This window comes from Mastigoproctus giganteus, chromosome 1, assembly GCF_048544385.1.
Source record: "Mastigoproctus giganteus isolate SK-2022 chromosome 1, ASM4854438v1, whole genome shotgun sequence".
Lineage (NCBI taxonomy): Eukaryota > Metazoa > Arthropoda > Arachnida > Uropygi > Thelyphonidae > Mastigoproctus > Mastigoproctus giganteus.
The window spans coordinates 37,745,358-37,771,810 of record NC_143575.1 but is presented as its reverse complement, the minus strand read 5'-3'; the positions used below and the strand labels follow the sequence as shown (position 1 = coordinate 37,771,810).

The 26,453-nt window shown below is 41.2% G+C and overlaps 1 protein-coding gene across 2 annotated transcripts in view; it reads left to right on the top strand.

Moving 5' to 3' along the window:
* The window catches only part of LOC150090712 (diuretic hormone receptor-like), a 212,473-nt gene that overhangs the window by 166,475 nt on the left and 19,545 nt on the right, over window positions 1–26,453 (top strand). For both annotated transcript variants that reach the window (XM_090379588.1, XM_090379597.1), the window contains exons 6-7: window positions 13,997–14,117; window positions 23,335–23,485. In XM_090379588.1, the coding sequence (XP_090235714.1) occupies window positions 13,997–14,117; window positions 23,335–23,485 (272 nt within the window). The remainder of the gene's footprint in view (window positions 1–13,996; window positions 14,118–23,334; window positions 23,486–26,453) is intronic.

Genomic DNA, 26,453 nt, shown 5'->3' with positions numbered 1-26,453 from the left:
TAAAGCTAAACCTAACTCTTCATGAGTGAAAGGACTCTCAGTATCATTAGACATATACAACAAATTTTCTTTTAAAATATCTTCTTGGTAGACATTTAAAATACCTTCTCTTGGAAAAAGGTTAACTAAAATTTCCCTGACAGTTTGACTCCACGTCAGAGTTTCCCCCTGACTCTCCTCACCAACACTGTAGGTGACATCATCTAGATATATTTTCTCCGTTATAACCTTATATATTGGATTCCAGGGGTCTTGGTTTCCCTGTATCCGAACATAATCTTGCCAGGCCTGGTTCTTATAGCTTCTTATTTTTTGTACATATATCTTTCTTTGTTGCAAATAATATTCCTGACACTCCTGGTTGGACACACTATTTCTTCTCTCACGTTGAAAACGTTTCCTTGCACTTCTCACTAGCCTTTTCATGTCGTCTAACTCACTGTTCCACCAGGGTACCTTTCTAACACTTTTCTTCTTCCTCTTCATAGACTTTTGCGATGCCATGGATAATATATCAGTTAAGAGATCCACCTTTCCTTCGGCGTTCACACCATCCCAGTCACTAATATTATACAACTGAGTGTCCACAACACTATGGAAAATATCCCACTTGGCTGTTTTAACTGCATACCGATTGGTTTCCCTCCAAGTGCGTTTCAGGTCACATACCACATACTCAAATGATATGCATCTGTGATCACTGGTGGTTGCTGCCGAGTGTACCTTCCAATTTCTTATTTTTGATAGAGAAGCCCCAGAGCATATGGTAACATCAATATATGACTCCCCAACGACAGAAGAAAAAGTTGGCAATTGGGCTGAATCATTTGCCACGTCCCAGCCCACAGAGGCAAGGAAATCCTCAAGATCCAAACCTCTATCATCGGATAACCCCGCACCCCAGAGCGTGGAACCGGCATTTGTATCTGCCGCGATGATTATAGATCTTGCTCTCAACCTACTCTCCACCTTTTCTAAGTACCTCAGATATGGCTCAAGTACATCATTAAACTTGCAGTATAGGGACACCAGGTACAATGATCCGAACGGGCCTATGACCTCACAGCATATTCCATATTCATTACACAACGATGTAATCATAGTCACACCCAAGTCCGGGTTAATGATTACAATCGCTGCGTAAGGGTCTTTGCCACACGCAAGAATCCTGTATTGACCTGGATACCCTCGTACTTTCCCAAGATAGGAGTAGGGTTCCTGCAAGAGAGCTATATCATAAGCCCTTTCCTCAATCTCCCGTACAAGCTGAGGAGCCACATCCTTTGATCTTTGTGCATTTAACTGCACAATCTTTAATTTATATGGACTGCCACTATCCATAATCAGTTCTTTTCTTGTTTAATTCTATAGCTTTTTTGTACTCTGGGCAACTTCTATCTACAGCTGTATGCTGCGACTCAACTGTTGATTCTAGTGTTTTATTTTGCTTCCAACAGTTTATACATCTCGGAGCCTCTGCCACAATTGGACAATTCTTAAAAGAGTGTCCCTTCACCGAACAGTGTCCACAATACGTCTCATTTTTACAATATTTTGCTATGTGGCCGAAACCCATACACTTGTAACATTGTATTACAGTAACAATATCTCGCACTCTGCAGGAAAACCAATCAATATAAATTCTTCCAATTTCAATTAATAGCCGGTGTATATTTCCAGGAACCTGTATAATCCAATTGTTAATATTTTTATTCTTAACCTTGTTCGTAGATATCACAGAGACATTGTCCTTAAAAAATTTTTGATCTATGCCATACTGCTTCAGATTCCTTATCCACAACTGGTCCAATAATATTTCCCCAGTTATCTCCTGATCAACATCATAAATTAGTATCTGAGGACTTCTCTTACGTACTTCCTGTACTCTCATATCCAGTTCTTTAAATTGAGAGCACTTTACAATTTGATCTATATCTTCTTGTGTTTCTGCCTCCAGTAAGACTCTTTTATCTTTGATAGCTCGTATACTTTTAACTTTGATATCCTTCAAAACAGGCCTTACATTCTTTAAAAGGTCACCCCTCATTTCTTCACTGGATCTATATTTGTCACTTTTTGCCGTAATAATTGCGACTTTCGGCTTTATCTGTTCCACCTTTTTTGCAGCAATTCCTGCATAACTTGATGCTTTTAATTCTTGTCTTTGATCTTCTTTTGATCTTAATATTTTATTTTCAATCTGGAGATCTAGAATTGCCATTTCCAGATCATCCCAGATCTCCAGAATCTCTGCTGAGAGGGTACCTTTAATATGATTTTCAGGATGAAACAACACTTTCCTCAACCTGACTCTTGCCCTCTTAATCTTTTCTAACCCCATTAGGCTCAAAACATCAGAATCGCCAGAGCTATCTAAATCTCTTTTAGAACCTGTGGTGTTACTTTTTTATAAAGAATCTCAGTTATCGGTTACCTTCAGCTAGCTGGTAGTTAATTGTTGGAACAAACTTCCATCTGGTGTTGTAGAAGTGGGTAATTTGAATAAATGTAATTAGAGTTGTTGACAAATTATTAGAGACAAATTATTAGACAAATTATTAGAGTTGTTGGACAGGTGATGTGGGAAGTGTCCCTTCCTTTTCGGCTGATGCTGTATAAGGTTACTCTCTCGAATTATTTTCCACTACTAATACCTCAACTACCGCTCATCTCAGTGACCCAAATTATTCACTGTATGATTCCTTTCACTCCAAAGGCGGTACTTTTGCCATACGTCCTCTCAGATATTGCCTTTCAGAGACAAATGGAATCTCCCTTTTGGATCTTCTCTGGCTTGAAATATCTCTGCTAAATAATAATTTTCTCAAAATCATCTGTTGTCAAACTTATCGTTCTCTCAACTCAGCAAATCACTCATAACTTTTGACTTGTTTCTATTTAGTTCTGAAACTAACCTCTCTAATTTTCTTAAGAGTGAGGTAATTTTCTTTGGTGTTTTTTAAAATGTTCATAACTTCAATAACTTCAGCTGGCTTCAATTTTCTAGTTAGATGGATCCAGTTGGTCGAGATGCTGAGGCCTTTGTATTTATTAATGACTTTACACAACTTGAGCATTTACCTACTAGAATGCCAGACAGGCCTAACCACACCTACAATACTCTGAATATTTTCCTCACCAACAGTCACAATCAGTGTTAGTGGTGCTCTAGATATATCGATCTCAAAGTAGCGCAACTTAGTGATGGTTCCTTCCGCAATAGAGCCTCTATCCCATGGCCATTCTCATTCTCGGGTCGATTGCCATAACAAAGATGTGAAATGGGATGATCGCGTGATTTTTGTCCCTTTTTCATCTTGGTCAGATTACTGTTTTAAATCATCTGATGTCAACGTTTGCCCAGATCGTGTCAGTGAAATTATTCTTGTAGGGATGAAATCCTTTATTCTACACTCCAGCTTAAAATCTTCTGTTCATCTATAGCTCCACCATATGTTACGACCTGAGGGTACTATTAGATTCTCCGCCAAAGATAAAACAGATTTATTAGCATACTGCTTTTCTTATAAAGCTTGTATCGATGCTTTTGATAAATCAACTCCAATTTGATAAATTGTATCGATGATTTATAAATCAACTTCTGTATGATAAATCGTACAGACACCCGTGGCATTCTTATAGAAAGATATTAAGAATCTTGATGGGGGGGGGGGGGAAAAAGAGCTCCAAGTCCGAATGGCATTTCTCTATTTGTTCTCAAAACCTGTGTCCTTGCGCATGCACCTACACTGCTCGACAAAATTAACAGAACACGGAGAAATCGTGGTGTAACTCGTGCAGTTTGCAATAAAGCCGGAAAAGATTTAGTATCGTGGTGTACTATAGAATAACGATGGAAATGAGTAGATCGCGAGAAACTTCGGACAGGTATAAGTCCGAAGTTTCTACTAGAGAATTACGAGAAAGGTCACATTACACAATTCGATACAAGATGCTCGAAAATATGATCATATGACATCAGTAAGGCGTATGATCCCCTCCACCGGCCTGTCAGTGGTGAACTATGCTCGATATAAAGTTGTCTATCAGATTCTGTGGCAACAAATTCCATTCTTCCACCAGCGCAGACCTTAGCTTACCAAGTGACATAGGAGTTGGCTGTCGGCGTGCAATGCGACGCCCGAGGGGCGTCCCACACATGTTGTTATTTGGTTTTTAGGAGCATTAGCAACTAAGGCCATATTGCTCCGGGATATGCGGTGGTCATTCCCTGAATGACCTTTCCGCATCCTCCGTATTTGGTGGTGACGGGCTCGAACCCCGGTCTAATCAAGAAGCGTGTGCTACGCACTGCTGCTCCTTCCCACCTGGCTACGGAGGCGCCCGTCCCACACATGTTCGATCGGAGTTAGGTGTGTGATCGGCCACGGCAGTCGTTGAATATCTTCAGTTTCAAGATATTCCTCCACCACTTGAGCTATATGTGCAGTGGCGTTGTTGTGAACGAAAAGAAAATCTGGGCCAACCCCACTCCTAAAAAGTTGCACATGTATAGTTTGAGGATCCATTTTCAGTACCTCTGCGCAGTTACGGTGCCCCTAACAAAAACATGGGGGGGGGGGGGTACGGCTGTTTGTTTTTCATTATTCCTCCCCGCACGAGTAGACCGCGTCCACCGTAAGTGTCCATTTCTCTGACGTTGCAAATGGGGTACAGTATTCCTCGTTGTCTCTAACTGAAATAATGTCTAGAATCTGTTTGTAGACTAAAACGAGACTTATCAGAAAATAGAACCGTACCCCATTTGCATGTCTCCAAGTCACATGTTATTGGCACAGTTTCGATGAATTCTGCGGTGGTTTGGGGTTAATGGAATTTAAAGTATTTGCGTATTGTACGTTCGGTCTCCAGGGTTTCCCCTATAAGCCGCTGATGTGTGTATGTACAGGGTATATGTGTGGGTTGTGTTGAGTGCCGGCATCTGGCGTTTCGCGGGCAGAAGAAACCTGGTCTCCCGCACCCTGACTCCCATCCCAAGTCACGTATAGGCAGCCAGGATCAACCACCAAAAAATACTCTTACTAGGGCTATCAGGCAAGCCTTGGAGCCCCAAGGTATTCAAGGACCCCCCTCGACGTGGGCACCTGTACGTGGTGAGGGGACCCCCCAGTGACGCTGCTGGTTTTCCAGATTAGCATCACTGGGTCTAACGCCCATATCTTGGTTCCAGAGTTACATCATTGGAATCCGGCGTGTGCAGCCGTGCGCCGCGACCCATGGAATTCGGAAAGGATTCTGGTGGTTGAGGGGCTCAGCCTTAATACACCACTTTGGCCCTCGCTTCGACAAGACAGGTGGTCCCGGACCGGCCCGACTGGGATCAATCGGCGGATGGTTCTTACTGCTAGGGCCAACTGCGTTCCAATAAGTCTCCCTCCCTTTGGTCCTGGGACGGGATCAAGGCTTATTGGAAACGTGGGTATGGTGCTCCTAAGCGAACTTGGCGTCCCATTCGTGTACGCAGTACCTGCTAGTTCACGAGTAGGCGTCCCCTCGTAGGGCTCCGTGGTTGGTGAGGTACTTAGGGCATCTGAAATTTTTATTTTACTCATATGAGTAATTTAAATCCAATTTCTTCTGGGGCCCCAACAAGGCCCCTACCTAATCGATCAGATGAGAATGACACCAGTTCTGCTAAAACACCATCTATTACACCGCTTTTCCTCATTCTCCACTCTACCGGAGAGCAGTCAATTGGGAAGATGTCACCATTCTTCATCCAGAAAGGATTAGAAGGGTTGGCAGGATCACCAAAATCCTTAAAACGGCAGCGTTCTGGCGATCTTTTTGTCGAAGCTTCAAGCACAAAGCAAGCAGAAAGAATCCTGAACGCGACATCCATAGGGGGAAATACAGATCAGCGTAACACCCCACAAAACTTTGAACTCTGCACGAGGTGCCATTTCAGAGTTGGGATCTTCTTCATGTCTCTGAAGAAGAGATCTGCTCTGAACTAAAAGACCAAGGAGTGACGGCTGTCAAGAGAATATCAATGCGAAAGGATCGGAATCTCGTCCCTACCCGAGTTCTCATCCTAACATTTAACACCCACGGCCTCCAAGTTCCATCAAGGCAGGGTATTTAAACTGCCCAGTGAGGATTTATATTCCAAACCCACTGAGGTGTTTTAAATGACAAAAATACGGCCACTCACAAACGGCTTGTCGTGGTAACCCTGCCTGTGCTTGATGTGGTGCGAAAGATCACGAGAGCAACGAATGTTCAGCTTCCAAACCGATCTGTATAAATTGCCAAGGAGAGAACCCTGCCTACTCCAGAGCATGCCAGCGGTGGAAGGATGAAAAAGAGATCCAAAAACTAAAAACAGAGCTGAATATCTTCTACCCAGAGGCTAGAAAACGCATACAACCAATAAATAGCGGGAAGCCTTCATATGCCCAGAAGGTTTCTGCGAAGTGCACTATCGGTACGCAAACTGAGATGACTGTACCACCAAGAGAGTCATTCACTCCGATTGCCCGCTATTTATTGAGTTCACAAAAGCCCACCAAAAAAAAAAAAAAAAAAAAAAAAAAACGCAGTCAGCTGCCACTCCTATATCCGTACCTCCTAGTGGTAAAGAGCCACCAGTAATTACAGAAACAATGGATGTCGAGGACAAGGAGGTACCGGATGAATCAATCTTGGAACTCTTTGAGGAGGAAGAAATGGACACGGGGCAGCGTCCATTCTTCCCCAAAAAAAGATAAATCCAAGACTGACAAAAGTAAGCCCTCAGCACCTCGGAAGCCGCCTGATGGACCCAGCAAGCTAAAATAATGGCTAAATTCCTACAGTGGAATTGTCGTGGATTCCGGCGAAATAATGATGACATCAAGGCAAAAGCACGAGCCACTTTGCTTTTGCTTGCAGGAGACTTATCTAAAGGCAAATGATGATCCCACCATGCATAACATCACAATTTTTCGCAAGGATAGAATTGCGGATGGTCCTGCTCATGGAGGAGTGGCCATCCTTGTGGGCAACCAGACCCCAGTTCAGCCCTTGCTAGTTACAACCAGCATAGAGGCTGTTGCAATTCGCCTTACAGTGGGATTTTTATTAACCGTGTGCTCTATTTATTTGCCACCTGGGACTGACATCTCCCAGGAAGACCTTGATGATCTTGTAACGAACGCAGTTGCCTCCCCCTTTCTTACTTCTCGGGGATTTTAATGGCCATAACACCCTGTGGGGTAGTGCTAACTTCAATGGAAGGGGACGAGTCATAGAGCGTATGCTAAATGACAATGACCTTTCCCTTCTAAATACTGGAACAAACACCTTCTTCCACATGCCTACCCGTACGTTTTCTGCCATTGATTTATCTATCTGCTCCTCTTCTCTACTCCCTTCACTCACTTGGGAAGTAGAGGAGAACACATACAGAAGTGATCACTTCCCTGTGATAACCTCGTTACACAGTGGGAGACCATGTATTCCTTTCAGGTTACCACGGTGGAAGACTGATCAGGCTGTCTGGACTGCCTTCCAACATCAGGCAAATTTTGACCTCAGTACCGTCAGTCAGGAGCCTATCAATGATGCAGTAACGTACATCACAGAAATTATTGTCCAAGCAGCTGCGAATGCTGTTTCAAAAACATCTGCCCGGTTTCCACCATTTCCCAAACCTTGGTGGAATTCACAATGCACAGCAGCAAAAAAGGCTCAAAACAAAGCGTGGGGGCTGTTCCGCCGATATCCTACCACGACCAACCTTTATAGCCTTTAAACGCGCACGAGCCAAAGCACGCTACATCCGCCGTCAGAGTCAAAAGGAATCGTGGATCCGTTTTACTTCATAAATTACTCAGTCCACTAGTACTAGGTTGGTCTGGGATAAAATCTGGAAAATGAAGGGAAAATATACATCCCACCCTTCTTCAATCCTAGATTATAATGGATGCACTATTGCAGATCCAACTGCAATAGCCAATTCTCTTGGGGAAACATTCTCTAACATCTCTGCAACATCTTCATATTCCCCAGTTTCTGGTCCTGAAACATAAAATCGAAAAACAGGTACTTAATTTTAAGTCTAAGAGCGTCTATCCCTACAACGAGTCATTCACTATACAGGAACTCAAAAGAGCTCTTATTCTTTCCAAAGAAAGTGCTGTTGGACCAGATGGCATCCATTATGAAATGATTAAGCATCTTTCACCAAAATCTATGGATTATCTGCTCCTTCTATATAACAGAATCTTTATTGAAGGACAGTTTCAGGATTCCTGGCGCAAGGCAATCGTTCTTGCCTTTGCTAAGCCAGGAAAGGATCCAAAAGTCACTACTAATTATCGTCCTATTGCTCTGACTAGCTGTCTGTGCAAAATCCTGGAGAGAAATGTTAATTTTCGTTTAATATGGTATTTAGAATCAAATGACCTTTTCTCCAACATCCAGTGCGGCTTCCGAAGCAACCGGTCCACCCTGGACCATCTCATCCGGGATGCTTTCCTAAAACGTGAACATTTGGTGTCTGTATTCTTTGACATGGAGAAAGCGTATGACACAACTTGGAGATTTGGCATCTTAAAAGATTTGCATAGCCTTGGTCTTAGGGGGCATCTCCTCATTTTTATTAAAAACTTTTTAGCCAATCGATCTTTCCAAGTTCGTGTGGGATCCTCACTCTCTCATTTCTTCAGCCAAGAGGAGGGAGTACCACAAGGATCAGTATTAAGTGTCACGCTTTTCGTCGTCAAAGTAAATTCCATCACAGAACAACTTCCTCCAACTGTAAACAGTGCCCTCTGTGTTGATTACTTTAGCATATTTTGTCAGTCATGAAGCATGAGGATTATTGAAAGACAACTGCAAAAAGCCATTGATCGCCCTAATTCCTGGGCACTTGCTAATGGCTCCAGGTTCTCGCCGGAGAATGCCGTTTGCGTACACTTTTGTCGTAAGCGTAATCTTCATCTTGAACCTGAATTAAGGCTCGGACAAAATGCTATTCCAGTAGCAGCGGACACAAAATTCTTGAGACTCGTATTTGATAAAAAGCTGACCTTTCTGGATCACATCCGTCAACTCCGCGCAAAGTGCACAAGAGGTCTGAATATTCTGCGCTCTCTCTCATCTACATCTTGGGGTGCGGATCGATGCACCTTACTGCGCATTTACCGTGCGCTTGTACGATCCAGACTAGATTATGGGTCCCTGGTATACAATTCGGCCAGAGACAGTGTACTTCGTTGGCTGGATCCTGTCCATCATCAGGCTCTCCGTATCGCTATTGGAGCACATCGAACGTCTCCTGTCCAGAGCTTATACGTCCAAGCAAATGAACCACCGTTATCGCTTCGACGTAAACAATTGTCTCTAATGTACACTTTAAAACTGAAATCCCTGTCAGACAATCCTACGTGGCCATTCGTTTTTGAGCCACGATGGGAAAATTTGTACAACACCCGTAAGACTGCCAATCGTCCTTTTGGTATTCGTCTCCAAGAGCTACTCAAAGAACTTAATATCAAGGTAGACAAGGTTGCCCAAACACCGAAGCAACCCCTTCCACCCTGGCATGCTCATGTCTTGGCATGTGACTTGTCCCTTAGAAATTGGGGAAAGTCGGACACTCCATCATCTGTCTACCTGCAGCTTTATTCAGCACACCGAGCTGAACATTCTGACTTCGCGCCAGTTTACACAGACGGTTCGAAGTCGGAATCATATGTGGGATCTGCTGCTGTCTTTACAGACAGCTCTATATCGGAGCAGATTCCCTCTGAATGCAGCATATTTACTGCAGAGCTTCACGCTATAGAGTTAGCCTTGGATCACATCAGTATATGCCAATACCAACGGTTCATTTTATATTCCGACTCTCTCAGCGTGTTACAGGCTTTAATAACTGTGAGATATAATTCTCATCCAGTTCTGTCTTGCATTCAGCAGAAGATTCACTTTCTCCATGAAAGTGAATATGATATCCGCTTCTGCTGGATTCCCAGCCACATTGGGATTAGGGGAAATGATTTGGCTGACACCGCAGCCAAATCAGCAATTCCTAATAATAATCGCTGCTGGTCAGTCCCCTATACAGACTACATGCAAATAATACACCAAAAGATACACTCCCAAATGGCAAGATTCGTGGATTAGACAGACTACGAATAAATTATATCGTATAAAGCCTGTAATTGAACCGTGGCAGTCTAGTCTGCGTAGGAATCGTAAGGAGGAAGTTGTTCTTGCCCGGACCTGCATAGGACATAGTCATTTGACTCATTCGTTTTTGCTGAGGGCTGATGATACTCCTATGTGTGAGTTCTGTGGCGCGATTTTATCAATCAGACACATTTTAATTGACTGGCCAGATTTTAGCAATATCCATTTTATCGCTTTTAATCATCTGACTGAGCCTTATACACTCAGTCAGATTTTAACCGACAATGACAATGTGTCTGCTGTTTTTAGCTATTTTAAATCAATAAAGGTTTTTACTTGTATTTAAAATTTCATGTTATTGTTATTTCTTTATTGATTTATCTTTTCTACATTTTATACCTTTGTTATTTTATATCTCGACATGGTGACCTAAGTAATTAGGTCAGTGAAATTTAAATTTTTTTCTATATCACCTGGTTTTGGCGCATTATAGCTTTGGTTGCTAATGCGCCAATAAAACCCAACAACCAACCAACCGTATTCAAGGAAAGGAAATAGGATTTAGGTGGAATAGTATGGGAAATGGAAGGGAAGGAAAGTGGACAGAAAGCAAGGGGAAGAAAGAAAAGACATCCTCTGAGTAATAAGAGAGAAGTGTGAAAAAGTTTACAGGAAAAGAAACATATAGTGGATCAATTTTAGCACAACCTTAAAACTAAAACGATAATGTTTTATGGTGCAGAACTAGTAACAGCTATTTACATATATACAATTATTCTAGTCTGCCAACTCCAGACAGAATCAGAAATTCGTTTATCTCAATTTTAGACCACAAGAATAACAACACAAACTCTTGTCAACTTAAAACAGGTTCACAATCAAAACATAGATTAGAAGTATGAATCCAAGCAAACCAATACACATTGGGCATTCAGTCCACATAGTTCCCGATTAGTTGAACAAACCAAAAGCGTCCATACATTTGATATAATTTGCCAACCACCAGAACAAACTATTATATTAGGCCACAAGTTATACTTTACAGATGACCAATTGTCTAAAAGCTCCATAGACCGACAAAACCTCAACATCGATTATAAACCCATTCTTTTCCGGCCAACAATCCAGGTGCAGCCCAATCACCCAGAATGACGCAGAAGACATTGACAATTTATTTACAAGTCTAAATAGACATCATCAACGTTAGTCTATCATTATCCAACAATCCATCAGGCAAAGATGTCCAGCCATCAAAATATTCATTAAGAACTGTACTGTCTCAGGTTACGCTTCCCTAAGTTACAGTTTTTTTTTTTTTTTAAACGTCCTCAACCCGAACGACCATCCAACAGTCACAATACCTCATTTCAGCACTTGTGACAAAACAGCTGTCACATCATTATCCAATTGCAAACAATTCACCGGTATTCAAAGTCAATTACAATGTTGACAGAATAGTTAGATAACATTCAATACAACCCATTTCTATTGTCCTATAAAATATCCAGTTCTTGTCACTTTTCACAAAATCACTGCTACATTACTAATCAGTGCAACAGTCTCACTAGGAGCCTTCGACCCTACAGTCTCCAGCTCAGATACAAACATAAAGATCTGCAATTTAACAGTTCTATAATTTAAAGAACATAATTTATGCCCAATCCAAGACCAATGGTGTTTTAATTGAGCAAAAAACATTATCTCAAAAAGTGTCATTCTAACTCAAGGTTAATGGAATACAAACCACTGGCTTCCTTGCGTAGAGTCCACTTGAATTGAGCCTTCTTAACGCAGTCCGGTTGGAAATGTTTTCACCAATGGCAGCAGCAACCTGAAGGGACAGTTGATGACAGGACATCGTAAGGTTCCATCTTGCTGTTAGAGCCAGAGCGGTCTGTTCTGGTTGGCGTAGCTATCGGGTGACCTTGGCCTGCTCTTCTTGTAATGGCTCTTTCCTGTCTCTCGAAACTGCTTCCATAGTGCCGAGATGACACTGCGTGACACATCAATCAAACGTACCGCTTGTAACTGCCCCGCTTCAAATCGTCCAACGGCTCACCATCTCAAAAAATCATCTAAACGACTATGAATTTTATGGACTTTTTTTTTTCTTATTCCGTGGCTGAATTAGTCGGTCTCAACTTTGGATAGCAAGGTTCCCCCCCGAAAAACTGGCGGTTTTCATACAGCCAATCGACCAGAAAACGCGCAATTTTCAGACACAATACACATGGGTATATGAAATAACTTTCCGTGTGACCCTAATGTAATACTAAACGACTGTGACTTGCCATCCTGAGTATTGGAGATTTGGCTATCTCACTGGGCAAGCGAAAAAACGGGAATATGAAGTAATGTGGTCGCAACCCGTGTTTTTATAGTCATGAATAATTGGAATAATGTGCGTCTCTGAGGGTGATAGATCTATTTCTATGTGGATATTCAGAATTGCATGCCAGAACAAGTATTATATCAAATAATCGCCCTCGGCGACACTGTTCACAATAAAATATTAATGAAAAACATTTTGTTCTGTTAATTTTGTCGAGCAGTGTATTTGTGGTAGTTTTTTTACACTTTATTCCATTGGTGTTTTCCATTTTTATGGAAATTTTCTCATATCTAGCCAGTTCCTAAAAAGAATGACAAATCCTTCCATTTAATTGCCCCATTGCACTCTCCTCTGCTCTTTCCAAAGTAATGGAGAAATCCATCAACAGCCAATCAACTTAACACTATTTTGAAACTTTCCATCCGATTAGTGATCGCCAATATGGATTCAGGCTGCATTGGTCTACTGGGATATATTGGCTTACGTTATTCGCCTTTGGACAAATTTGATCGTAAAGTTTGGTGAAACTCAAGCAGTTGCTCTTGTTACACTTGTAATGCTTTTAATCTTGTTCGGCATAAAGATCTTCTAAATAAGCTTCCATTTTATGGATTGCCATATCTTTTTTTTGCATTTGGGTAGCTAGTCCTCTCTGTGATTGCTCACTCACTCACTCTCTGTGAGTGACAGTAGATGCCTTTCTTTGTTTTAATTTCTTAATGTTGGTGTCCCGCAATGTTCCGTTCTTTGTCCGGCTCTTTTATTCTCGTGTATTAATGACTTTCTTCCACTGACTAGATATCCATAGTTTTGCTGACGATCCCGAACTATATTCCACCCTCAGTTTAAGACACTTTGCACTGCACAGAAAGCTTCAATTTCACAAATATTTACCATCAAAATTCCTTAAAAATGCCGAAGTCCTGCTTATTTTCCAGTGCAGCGAAGTAAACGCAGTTAACTTCAGTCCTGTCTTATTTTAGTTTAGATCTGTCTAAACTCAGTCCTGTCTTATTTCTGGAAATAAGACAGGACTGAATTTAGATAGATTGAAGTTAATGACCCTTCTCTTACAAAGTTTCTCCACTATGTCTCATAGACGTCTGTTTCTGTTGCATGCGTTTTTTTATAGATACTTCCACGAGGCCCCGTTCTTCTGAATTGGAACCTGTAATTCTACCGCTTTCTTCCAGATAAGTCCGAACACATGACTCGACAAGTCAACATCCATTCATTGCATAGCAGAACTAACGTGTCCTCTCCTTCATTTATCCCTTCTACTTTTAAGTTTCTGGAACATTTCACATGTATTTCCCAGAAATTCCAATCTACAGAAGTTCAAATAGAATGTAAAGTCACGTCAATCTCCTGTTTCTTAAACTTTAACCCATGCATGGTACTAGGCGGCATAGATTTTTTTGGGAGTTTTCGTAAAAAATAATAATGACTACATCCCTATACATGTGAAATGATTGGTAATGTTTATGACTTGCTTCCAATTTATACTTTTTGTATCTGTTTTCTTAGGGATCTTCGTTGCCTACGGAACACTATCCATACAAACCTCATGGTCACCTATATTTTGATCGACCTCACATGGATCATCACAGCATCTCTCCAGTCCGGACAGTCTGCGATGGCCAATCAGGTAAGCAAGTGCAAAAATCCTCCACAACATTCAACGATATGTAATAAACTGAAAATAGATTTTTAGGCGAAGTAGATCTCCTTACTCTCTGTTTACAGTTAAATTAACTGTTTTTAATTAAAATTTTCGGCTTTGAGTCGAATTTCACCCTCAGTTTCACCCTCAATTTCGAATTTGTGATTACATTACAGTTCACTGATACACAATGTTGGTAGATTCTGAAAGAAGATGGGAAGGAAATTTTAATGTGTCCGTTCTGTTTGTTTCCAAGCTGCAGACAGACGAAAAAAAGGGTCGAGGTAATGTAAAATGATTTGCACGAATGCATTTCAGATGAATAAAGGGGCAAACAATAAAAATATTCAAATTAGTACTCTCAGTTGAATACAGAATGGATTTCTTCGGAATTACTGAACTTCCTGTTTTTTGCATTCAGAAGAGGAAACAAACCGAGAACGCAATTAGAAAATCATCTTTCTTCCATTCCCATCAGAACAGATAATGATGCTTTTATTATAAAGTATTTCATCGCTGTTTTCAATAAAAAGAAAAAAATTAAAGGAAGCAGATAATTGTCGGACATGCAACTAAAAAGAAAATTCGATTTTATTTTTTCAATCTACTGGATCACGCTGACTTGACAGTTTCCTGCGTTTCTTACATTTTTGTTGTGCCACAGTAACTACGAATAGATGCATGGATAGAGAGACGAAAGAAATGTTAAACGGATTTTCGATATTGGTATTTGCGAAGTCGCAGCAAATATCCTGTCTTGTGGTCGAACGGGACATTTATAGAGTTTTTGTTGAACGCTATCGGCATACTTTCCTTTCCTTCCCTTCCCCTTGGACGGCTGCTGTTTCTTCTCATTAACTGGAAGAAACCCGATCCGGTCACGATTGTAATAAGTTCGCGTGCTTCCTTCAAAGAAAGGTCCAATTAATGATATCAGAGAAACGGCACCAATGAATTCGTGACATTCATTTTCTGAACAACTGTTTATTCTTTTCCACTTTCCAATGATTTTAATTGGTGAATATTTCGTTCGTCCTCAGTTAGCCACTTCCATTGAGTGTCTCATTATGGCATAACCTTGCGATGGCACGAGAGGCCGAGAGAGAATTTTCACGAATTAATTCAAATTCAGCATTCCGTTAACGTAATCTAATCTAAAAGTCCGTGCTTTATTAATTTCTCTGCAAAATGTGTTGAATGTTGCGTCACCGGAGATTTAAAATCAATCAACGTGATTTGAAATTGCCACAGTACATCTGCTGCTTTTCAATAACTCAGAGACAGCCGTTTCTCCTCTTTTGTGGTTGATTAGTAAATCTCCCTAGTTCATCTGGATTTGGGGACCTCTAAATATTTGTTTATTGATTTATATTAAAGTATGCTTCTAGTGAATAGCATGTTCTGGACTGACTCGATCAGACTGATAAGGGATTATTTATATATTAATCTCGGGCTTATTCTGAAGGGGAAATTTACTGAGATAACGTGTAGCGTCATAATTGAAATCCGAACTTTTGAAAAAATTAAATTTTCCTCAGATATATATAAAGTATCAATTTTCTTTATTTTTCATTGAATTCAGTTTTCACTGATCAATTTTGTACCATGGCTATACGCCGATTAATCATTATGTCAAAAAAAAAAAAATAAATAAAAAAAAATCAACCAGAAATCATAAAATTCAAGTAATAACTAGAATGGGTATAAACAGATGTTTTGCAAGTCGTGACATGTGTATATGTAAAGGACGGCACCTGGAACATTCGTTCAGCTTCGCCTCGTGTCTCTGTGAAGAACAGAATCAACTGTAAAGGGCCAGAAATGTGTTGGTGTGTGTTCATTTGTTCTGTTCTGGCCTTTTGGCTACCCAGAAGCATCAGTCACCTGGGGAGATGATTCTGGGTACTCGTCCACACCACGGGAAGGTGGGCCAGTTCCAGTATATCACGTACCATCTCAAAAGAGACTCTGACCCACCTGGTGTTGCCAGCAGGTGGCCAGAATCGTCTGGAGGCCCATTCCAGAGGGACAACAACAAAAAAAAAAAAAAAAAAACACGCACAAACATCTACCCGTGGTGCAGGTTTTGAGAGGGAAATAGAAATAAAGAAAAAGAAGGAAGAAAAAAAAAAGAGCGGCGAGGAAAGGGAAAAATAGAATAATAATATGCCTGAAAAGGTCAATAGATTGATCTTTGATTGGTGCTTGAGGTTATGTTGCTACCGCATTAGTTGTAAGCATTGTTTCCTTCTGGCAAAGACAGCAGCTGCAAAAGCCTGGAATGCAGACAAGTGGCGTGGGGTCAGAACAAGTTGGTCAACTCGATTTATGCTGAAGGATGGGACTTCATTTCGCAGCTCATTCGTAATGTCTTCATAGCAGGCACATTCGTGGAGAAGATGTTGCCAGTTTTCTTTTGCTCCACAAAAACAGAGCCTATCTGGTGGAGTTTTCCGTTAAAGGACTCATGCCCAGTAATAAGATACGATGTTTCCAGACTAATTGTAAACCATGAGCTAACCTTCTTCGACATCACAAAGGAGACATCCGTTCGGTAGGAAATTTCTGGTTACAGTGCCAACAGTTGAATTGTTCCACCTTGTTTGCCAGACATTTATTACCTCGCTAAAGCATCGAGCTTTCTCCCTTTTATTGTCAATATTCAGCGATAGGTCTCTATCCATGATGGATAGGTATTCCTTTTTTGAGCCTGAAGTATAATCCTCTAAATATTACATAAAGGTCTAATGGGATTAGCATTAGTAGAGGAATTTGATGCAAGAAAGCAGGCTTATGCAGCATCAGCCAAAAAATAATAATAATAATAAATAATAAATAAATAACAAAAAATAAAAATAAATAAAAAATAAGCACTTCATCCCTCTGTTCGTTCGAAATACTTGTCCAGCTGAGCCTTAAACTTATTTAGGCTATCAACTTCCACGACAAGGGATGGAAATCTATTCCACCAACCAACCACCCGCTGGCTAAAGGCAAATTTCCTCACGTCTATCCTACATCTGTCTTTCCTCAATTTGAATTTATGCCCTCTCAGGTGATTTTTCTGAGCTAGAGGAAGAATCCCATCAGCATTGAGCATGCTCAAACCATTCAAGGCTTTATACACCTCTATCACATCACCTCGCTGGTGCCTAGTCTCCAGACACTGTAATTTGCAAAACTTAAGCCTTTCTTCGTAAGAGCAACCCTTTGTTCCGTTCACTAATCTTGTTGCCCTTCTCTGTACTCGTTCCAGCAGCTCTACATCCTTCTTGAAATGAGGCCTCCACGCCTGTATACAGTACTCTAGGTGTGGCCTGACCATTGCCTTATACAAGGGAATAATCACCTCCTTATCCCTGCTAGAAAATTCCTATGTATCATCGACAATACACCATGAGCTACTCTTGCAGCCCGTCTGCACTGCTCAGAAAACTTCATATCTTCCTGCACAACCACCCCCAGGTCCCTTTCATTCTCTACCACTGTCAGTGTAGTACCACAGAGTTGATACGTTGCTCTGGGGTTGCCGTTTCCCATAGGTAGTACTTTACATTTGTCAATGTTAAACTTCATTTGCCACCCCTCAGCCCATCTGTTCAACCTTTCTAGATCCTGTTGCAGTAGCATTCTGTCAGTAGTGTCCTTGACAACCCTGCCAACCTTCGTATCGTCTGAAAACTTGGATATTAATCCCGATATACCATCATCAATATCATTTATAAATACAGAAAACAATAATGGACCCAATACTGAACCCTGAGGGACTCCACTAATAACATTAGTCCACGATGAGCATTGTCCATTGATTACCACTCTCTGTCTTCTCCCCCTCAACCACCCTTTTATCCATAGCAGCAATTTGCCTCCAATGCCACACTGCTCCAATTTGTGCAGCAGTCTTCCATGTGCAACAGTATCAAAAGCCTTTCTAAGATCCAAGTATATAATATCAAAGTTATTCCCTGCATCCAGTTCTTTTGTGACTGCATCATAGTATCCAATCAAATTGGTCAGGCAAGTTAACAGAACCATGCTGTGTCTGAGCTATAACTGAAGTCTTGTCTAGATGATCCTGCAGTGCTTCTTTAACCAGTGCCTCCATTAATTTTCCAGGAACAGAAGTTAAACTCACAGGTCTATAATTACTTGTGTCGCCCGTTGATCCTCCTTTGTGAATTGGGGTCACATTTGCACATTTCCAGTCTATGGGTACCTCCCCTGAGCCCAAGGAAGCTCTCATAATTATGGCTAAGGGTTTGTTTACTTCCTTTGCTGCCTCCTTTAATATAACTGGATAGATCCCATCCACCCCAGGTGCCTTTCTTGTATTTATCTTCAACAATTTCTCCTTCACTTTACCCTCAGTTATTACAAGATTCTCTAGCTTACTGATAGAGTTGAATACACCTCTGGCAATCCCCTCGCTAAATAACTCCTCATGTGTGAATGTCGATGCAAAATATTCATTTAGTTTGTTATCTACCTGAGCAGGATCATCAACAGTTGACCCATCGATATCAAGTGGACCAAACTGATTCATCCCCTTCCTTCTAGAGTTTACATAAGTAAAGAACTCTTTGCTGTTTTTCTTTGCATCCCTTGCCAAAGATTTCTCGTAATCTGCCTTCGCCTGCCTAACCTCCTTTGTAACTTGGTTACAGATCAACTTATATCTATCATAGGCTTCTGTGTCACGTGTTAATTTGTATGTATCCCATGCATTTTTCTTCCCTGCCATATGCCTCATTAGTTCATCTGACATCCATTTAGGCCTAAACCTTGAACAATATTTCTTAGTTGGCATGTAAAGCCTAGTAGCTTCCAAGATAAGTTCTTTAAATGCTTCCCATTTTGAATTTGCTGTTGGTAACATCATCAGTTGGTTCCACTCTAGAGAATTTAAATACTGTCTCAGTCCATCGTAGTCGCCTTTACGAAAGCAATACCCCTTCCCTTTACCCCTAATGGTAGTTACCTCTTTGAGTAAATCCCACTTCAGCACACTGTGATCACTGCCACCTAGTGGTTCATTTATCTGCAGATTCTTAATGCATGAAGAATCACTGCTGATAATCAAATCAAGAGTATTCCTCCCTCTAGTTGCCTCCTGAACATGGTGATGTAGAAAACAATCATCCAATAAATCCCCAAAAGCCTTGCTAGTGTGCGAATGACCAACCCAAAAATTGCAGTCAATATCTGGGAAATTAAAATCCCCCATTATAAGACTCTCTGATTTACTGGCGCACTCTGTTTCCCCGTACAGTTTCTTATTATACTCATCAGAGTAATTAGGCCTATAGCACACTCCTACACTCAATTTTGATCTCCCAATGCTTGTGTCACACCAAACTGACTCAACACTGCACTGTCCAGCGATGTCGACTGGCTTCACTTCCTTGGATTTTATGTGTTTCTTAACTAATAGCATAACCCCTCCTCCCTTCCTATCCAGTCTATCCTTTCTGTAGACGTTGTACTCCCCAAATTCCAGTTCTGCATCCCTTATATCTGTGTGACACCATGTCTCTGAAATCCCCACAATATCTGCCTTTGTTTTGAGCAATACCTCAAATTCATCAAATTTATTTACTAAACTCCTAGCATTGGTGTACACGCAAGTATGCATGCACCTGTTCTTTTTCTTAGCTACCCTAACACAACCTATGTGTTTATTTGTACCCCAATGATTCCCAGCAGTCTCTGAAATATCCTGCATCTTATTTTCCAGGCTGCGGCTCATTCCAATAGAAGCAGTGCAAGAATCACTTTCACCTGTGCCAGTGGCTACTGTTAATCTATTAGTCCTTGTATCCCCCCCCCAATCTAGCAGTTTTCCGACCCACCTAACACTGCCTCGATAGCATCAGCCAACACTCTTGCACCCTTTCTATTTAAGTGTATCCCATTCCTGTAGAAGCAGTCTCTCCTGTTAACAAGTACAGACCAGGCTGAAAAAAATTCTACCCCTTGAACCTTTGCACAATCCTTCCAGGGATATCAAGTATCTTTTCAGTCTTTTGTTGCTATTGGCAAAGAAACTGTCCAAAGTGGACTGTTTTTTATGACTTTTTGTAGCTTCCTGAAGTAAGAAATTACTTCATCTTCCATTTTGCACAACATCAGTCCAGTGTTTTCAATGTCGGAGTGTTTTTTACCACTTCTCTTGAACGCTTCCAGCAAAAAATGACAGTCTTCAACTTTTCAGCTGACACTTTTTGGTGTCTTTTTCTTCCTCTTCTCCATTGTCACTCTCCATTGTCACTCCATTGTTACCCTTGTAGCTCCTCTGCTGTTAGCTCTCGCCCATTAGCGCCAATAAGGTCCTCTACATCCTTTTCGCCAACCTCCAGACCCATTGATTTACCAAGAGTAACAATATCATTTGTCAAAGCACCATCTTCAAATCGATTAACGTTATGGATAATTAAAGGCCTGATATTTTTCAAGGATGAATTTAAGCACTTGGTGGAATCATCATTCAAACAACTTACAATCAGCCCCACACAGTCCAGCATGTTGAACTTTCGACCTCCAAAATATTTGAGGGTGACAGATTTTTCACCAGCGGTCGCTGCAAAGCAACTTGCGAACATTTTCGTGGTGTAGATTTTTTTGAAGTTAGCAATCTCTTGCTGGTCATTGGTTGAAGAAGAGGAGTGGTGTTGGGTGGCAAAAATTTGACTTGAACAAAGTCAAATTGTACCTCAAGAGATTGAACAAGGTTGGGATCATGGCCTGGCGCATTATCCAGCAGGAGCAGTACCTTCACAGGAAGCTTATTTTTCTCAAGATAACTCTTCACTGAAGGACAGAAAATTTCAAGCTTTCATACATTGAAGACATATCTTTTAACCTAAGCCTTCTTATTACTGCGCCGAAACACTCCCAGCATGCCTTTGTCGACCTTTTGTTGTTTAAAATTCTCTGGGGGGTGCCAGAGTGATACACAAGCAAAGGCTTAAAATCTCAAGAGGCATTGGCACCCAACAGGAGAGTGAGCCTATCTTTCATAAGCAGGCAAACTAGCCTCATCCTTAGTGATGTACGTTCTCCTGGACATTCGCTTCCAGAAGAGGCCGATTTCGTCAAATGTTAAAAACCTGCTGGGAAGATACCCTCCTGATCAACAAACTCTTGAAATTCAATTTTAAAGGTCTCAGCTGCTTTATTATCAGCACTGGATGCCTCCCCATGCCTTTCAACACTTTTGATACTCGCCATTTTTTTGAAGCGCTCGAACCAGCCTCTGCTGGCTTTAAAGTCTTCAAAGCGCACAGCACTGTCACTGGTTGATGGAGCTTTAAGTTTCAGATTTTTGATGGATCGTCATAGATCTGAAACAATCGTACGAGTGATGTTCCGTGCGCCACGTGTTGTCTGAAAATTTTCATCCATGTATCGTTCCAGCTATATCGGAAAGCCATCGGTACCTGCAAATATCATCGGTCCTTAAAATAGACGATCGTATGGAACGTATATGAGAATATCGGATGTCGATGTCATCGTAAGTCGAGGCCCCACTGTGTGTGTGCATATATATATATTTTTTTTTTAAATTCAGTCTTATTTTTTTTTCTGCATTATGTATTCTCCGACGTTGCCAGAATGTAATGAAAAAAGTGCTATGAAGTAATAAAGAATATTAAATGTTCATATTGTATTTTACTGCACTAGTATGGAGTAGAAGAGCCTGCAATTTTTCCTCTGTCGTAGGCATTGTCCTCTGTAGCAGTCTGGTCGGTACAATACATCTCTGTCTGCCATTCGTTTGAAGAGCGCTGGTTTTAAAGGCTGGAAGAATTTCTGAAGGCTTCTTCAGTTGGGGATGAATTAATCGATCTCAGGCGGAGGGAGAAGTTTTTCTAGACCGCGCAATGTGCAAATCGGTCTGTAAACATACGCTGGGACACAGAATAGACACAGACCCGAAAAGCAATGGAAAGCCACCGCATTTTGCCTGTCTGATATTAGTTTGGGCACTTTGCCTTCCAGATCGCGGACCCTGTGTAATAGAGGAAGCATGCCATCTATCGCTAGTGACAAAGAAAATGACTAAAGCTTATTTGGACTCAGAAGAACCATTAAGTATCCTCGCTAGAGGTTCAGATGACTCCCTATCGATGTCTTGCAAGCTCGGCATGCTGATGGAAAGTGATGGTGAGATAAAATCCTGGCTTCTTGGCGTTGCCTTATTGTGAAAAAATATCACTGAAGGTCCGACTGAGGCAGTACGTCACCGGATCCCGTAGGACTCTGTCCATCAAAATGAGGTCCGTTAAAGCGAGGGCTTACTGGACTTCAATTATAACGTGTTCGTATGGGTAGTGTGAATTTTCGCCGTTGGCTGCCGTGTGGCCTAAGAGGTTTACGCAAGAGACTGAAAAATGAACTTGTTTATCAGACGAGTTTAGTCGTGTCCGCTTAGCAAATGCTCAGAACATGGAATAAATAAATAAATAAAATATTTGATGTAGTTTCGTAAAATATATTTTATAATGTTTAAGATCTATTTTAATTCGATGTTTCGAATTAAATTTATATTTTACTTCTTTTTTTTTGGAACTGGGAACCTTTTAATCAAGAGAGAGAGATAAGAGCACAAACTTAATTTTACTACGTCAAGTATTCATATCTTTCCAGCGGGATTGGATTAATCTTTATATTCTGTTTACTGTACAGTAATACCAGTGTGTGTTGTATCGATCAGTTTTCAAAGCAATACCGGAGTTGCAATCACATGCACCTGGCTGGGTTTTGCGCATCTAACAATCGAATGGAATATTTTAGTCAAAGTAGAACTTCTTTAATTCTCAAGAAATATTTAAAGAAATCAGCGTCGCTTATTATTTTTCCAATATTCTTCGACGTAATCATTGTTGTAAAATTAGAGTTCGATTGTAATTTCAGCCAGTTGTGATGTTTCTATAACCCAATAATCAGCGAGGTTTAATGAGGTAAAAGTAAACTTATTCTTTATTTTCTTTATTCTGCGTTTGACAAACCGTGGGCTACTAAGTGAGGGGGGGGGGGGGGGAGAGGAGCAGTACTGAATAGCAAATCCATAACGAATCTTAGAATCTGGAGAAAAAGAGGAAAGAGTCATTATTTAGATTCTAAAATTGACTTCTAAATCATGATTTAGATTCTAAAATCGTAAACTCTTCTTATTGTGTTTCATTTTACTTTTTTTCGACAGGCGGCTTGTATCCTAGTAATATTCCTCACCTACTTGATGGGCACGAATTTCTTCTGGATGTTCGTCGAAGGACTGTATCTCTATATCTTGGTAGTGAAAACTTTCTCCGTCGAAAGAGTACGATTTTACATCTACGTTCTTATAGGATGGGGTAAGTGACAATTGGTATTTTGTTTATTAATGTAGTGTTAAAAAAGTATTAGTCGTTTTAATAGATTCAGTTCGACGTGATGTTTTGTAGGCGTCTGCCAGGTGCTACTTGCTTGCATGACCGGCCCCAAACTAAAGCTGGAATGCAACTTTTTCGGTTGCAGATTTTAAAATTTACCACTTATTTTCTAATGTCCAAAACGATTACATTCTCCGTGTGTTTTCTCTCGAAACTGGAACTGTTAATACTGAGTGTCCATAAATTATTGACTGCGATACACACGATTATTAATTAAAGGTGGTACTGCCGAGAATATGGAGATCAGGTACCTTCAGGCAAGTCCATTAAGTGGTGGGTAGAATAGTTTAAAGTGTCCTGCGAAAGAGGGATGTCGGTCGGCTGCGGTTAAGTGTTGAGAATGTTGAGTGCGTTCATTGGCCCATTTTCTTCGCTGAGACTACCGACAATAACAATTACTTGGACATGCAGCGATTTCGCATGGTAGAACATCAACCGAACATTGTGTTTCAGCAAGGTGGCGCTCCTCCTCATTGGACTTTGATTGTGCGACAATTTCTCAGCGAGCATTTTCCAGGCCGATGGATTGGACGTGGAGGACCAATTCCCTGGCCCCATCGCTCATCGGATATAACCCCACTGGGATTTTTTTGTGGGGTTAAGTGAAGGATCGGGTGTATCCTACGCCCGTTGCAAATATGGATGAACTTCTCGAGCAAATCACTGATGCAACTGCTTCTGTGACTCCTCAAATTCTAGAAAACATTTGGTGCGAATTTGTTTTCCAACACGTAGGATGTCCAAACTACGTGCTAGAAATGGTTCCCATGTAGAAACTTATTATTAACTTTGTGTTCCTTTCTATTGGAAAAAAAAACTGTTTGCCGGTATTTCTTGTAGTTCCTGTTATATGTAATTTCGTCAATAATTTATGGACGCCCTGTACATTTAGTGACTTTCGCCGGCTGCCTTGTGTTTGTGTTTCGTGTTATTGTGTTGCTATTTATTTATTTAAATTGTCTCTGTTGCATTTTCTCTCTTGTAGTACTGTGTTTTCTGTTCTCAGCTATGAGATTCTTGGCGCCTCCGTAGCCAGGTGGGCAGGAGCAGCAGTGTGTAGCACATGCTTCTTGATTAGACCGGGGTTCGAGCCCGTGAGCCACCAAATACGGAGGATGCGGAACGGTCAGGGAATGACCACCGCATATCCCCGGAGCAATATGGCCTTAGTTGCTAATGCTCCTAAAAACCAAATAATAATAATAACAACAACATGAGATTCTTCTCGCTATGCGTTCCGCTAACGTTTGACTCAGTCCCTCATGAGAGGTTACTGTATAAGCTGCACATGTTGGGATTACTGGAAAAATCTAAGATGGACTGCTGGGTGGCTGCAGGGCAGAAGGCAGAGGGTTGTGATTAATGGATATTATTCAAATTGGTGTAACTTGAGAAGTGGGGCCTCCCAAGGATTTGAAATGTCAAAATTTTCAGACTTGTACAGATTGATAGAATCGTTAATGATCAGTGCCACGCAGCACTCCTTCAGGATGACTTGAAAAATGGTCAGAAAAGTGGCAGCTAAGTTTTAATGCAGCAAAATGCAAGGTCTTACGCATGGGGAATAGCAATCCCAAAATGAATTATAGTGATTGGGTTTGGGATTGCTACACTTGATGTTGAATTAAAAACCGTAGAGGAAGAGAAGGATCTGGAAGTTATGATACGGGCCGACATGAAGTTTTCTGAGCAGTGTACACAGGCGGCCAGGAAAGCCCATGGTGTCCTATCGATGATTTATCGAACATTATCCTGAAGAGATAGTCATAATTGCATTGTATAAAGCAATTATAAGACCGCATTTCGAATACTGTGTCCAAGTATGAAGAAATTATCTGAAAAAAAAAAAAAGACCCCGAACTTCTTGAAAGGGTCCAAAGACAGGCAACTTGAATGGTGTGATCGGCAGAAGGACGATCGTATGAGGAAAGACTCCGATTATGTTGGCTACAGAGCTTGACAACCAGGCACCTCAGACGTGACCTGATTGATGTTTATAAGGCTTTGAGAAGGATTAGTAAAATGAATGAAGGTGAAATTATCGCTGTTATGAAGAATTCCAGAACTAGGGGCCATAAATTCAAATTACAGGGGTTAAGGTTTAGATTAGATTGTAGGAATTTTTATTTTAGCCAGCGAGTCGTTGGTTGCCTGACAAGTTGCCCTCGCAGCTAGTTGAGGCTGACAGTTTGAAAAATTCAAAGATCAACTGGAAACTTATATATATTATTAATGGGTGCATAATTTGTTGTTTCTTTGGCTGGTGCATCAAAAGCCTGTGGATTCATTGCACTATTTGGCTAATAATAATTGCCTATTCAGCTTTTCGGCTGGAGTAGCAGCATTGGGAGGGTACATCCTCCCAAGCGACTGCGAGATGGTTCTGCTGCAATGACCAGTGTACGTTATATCTGTGGGAACGTGTGTTTGCCGACCGATTTGTATGCTGTGCTGTCTAAGAAAACCCCCTGAATATCTCACTGAGAAAATTATGCTCCTTCTGCGTGAGATCGGCTGAGTAAAGGCTCGATGGAAAAGGAATTTAAAAATTTTCCAGCCGTTAACGGGAATCGAACCCAAACCTCTCCGAACGAGTGGCAGATGTATATGTATCATGCCGACTGAGCTGCCATAGAACCTAATACTTGGAAGTTCAGTTCGAAACTGATCCACTGGGAGTCCTTGAATACAGCACACCTATTACCGTATTCAGGAACAGCCGCAAAGGCGCCTCCGTAGCCAGGTGGGAAGGAGCAGCAGTGCGTAGCAGACGCTTCTTGATTACACCGGGGTTCGAGCCCGTCACCACCAAATACGGAGGACGCGGAAAGATCAGGGAATGACCACCGCATATCCCGGAGCAATATGGCCTTAGTTGCTAATGCTCCTA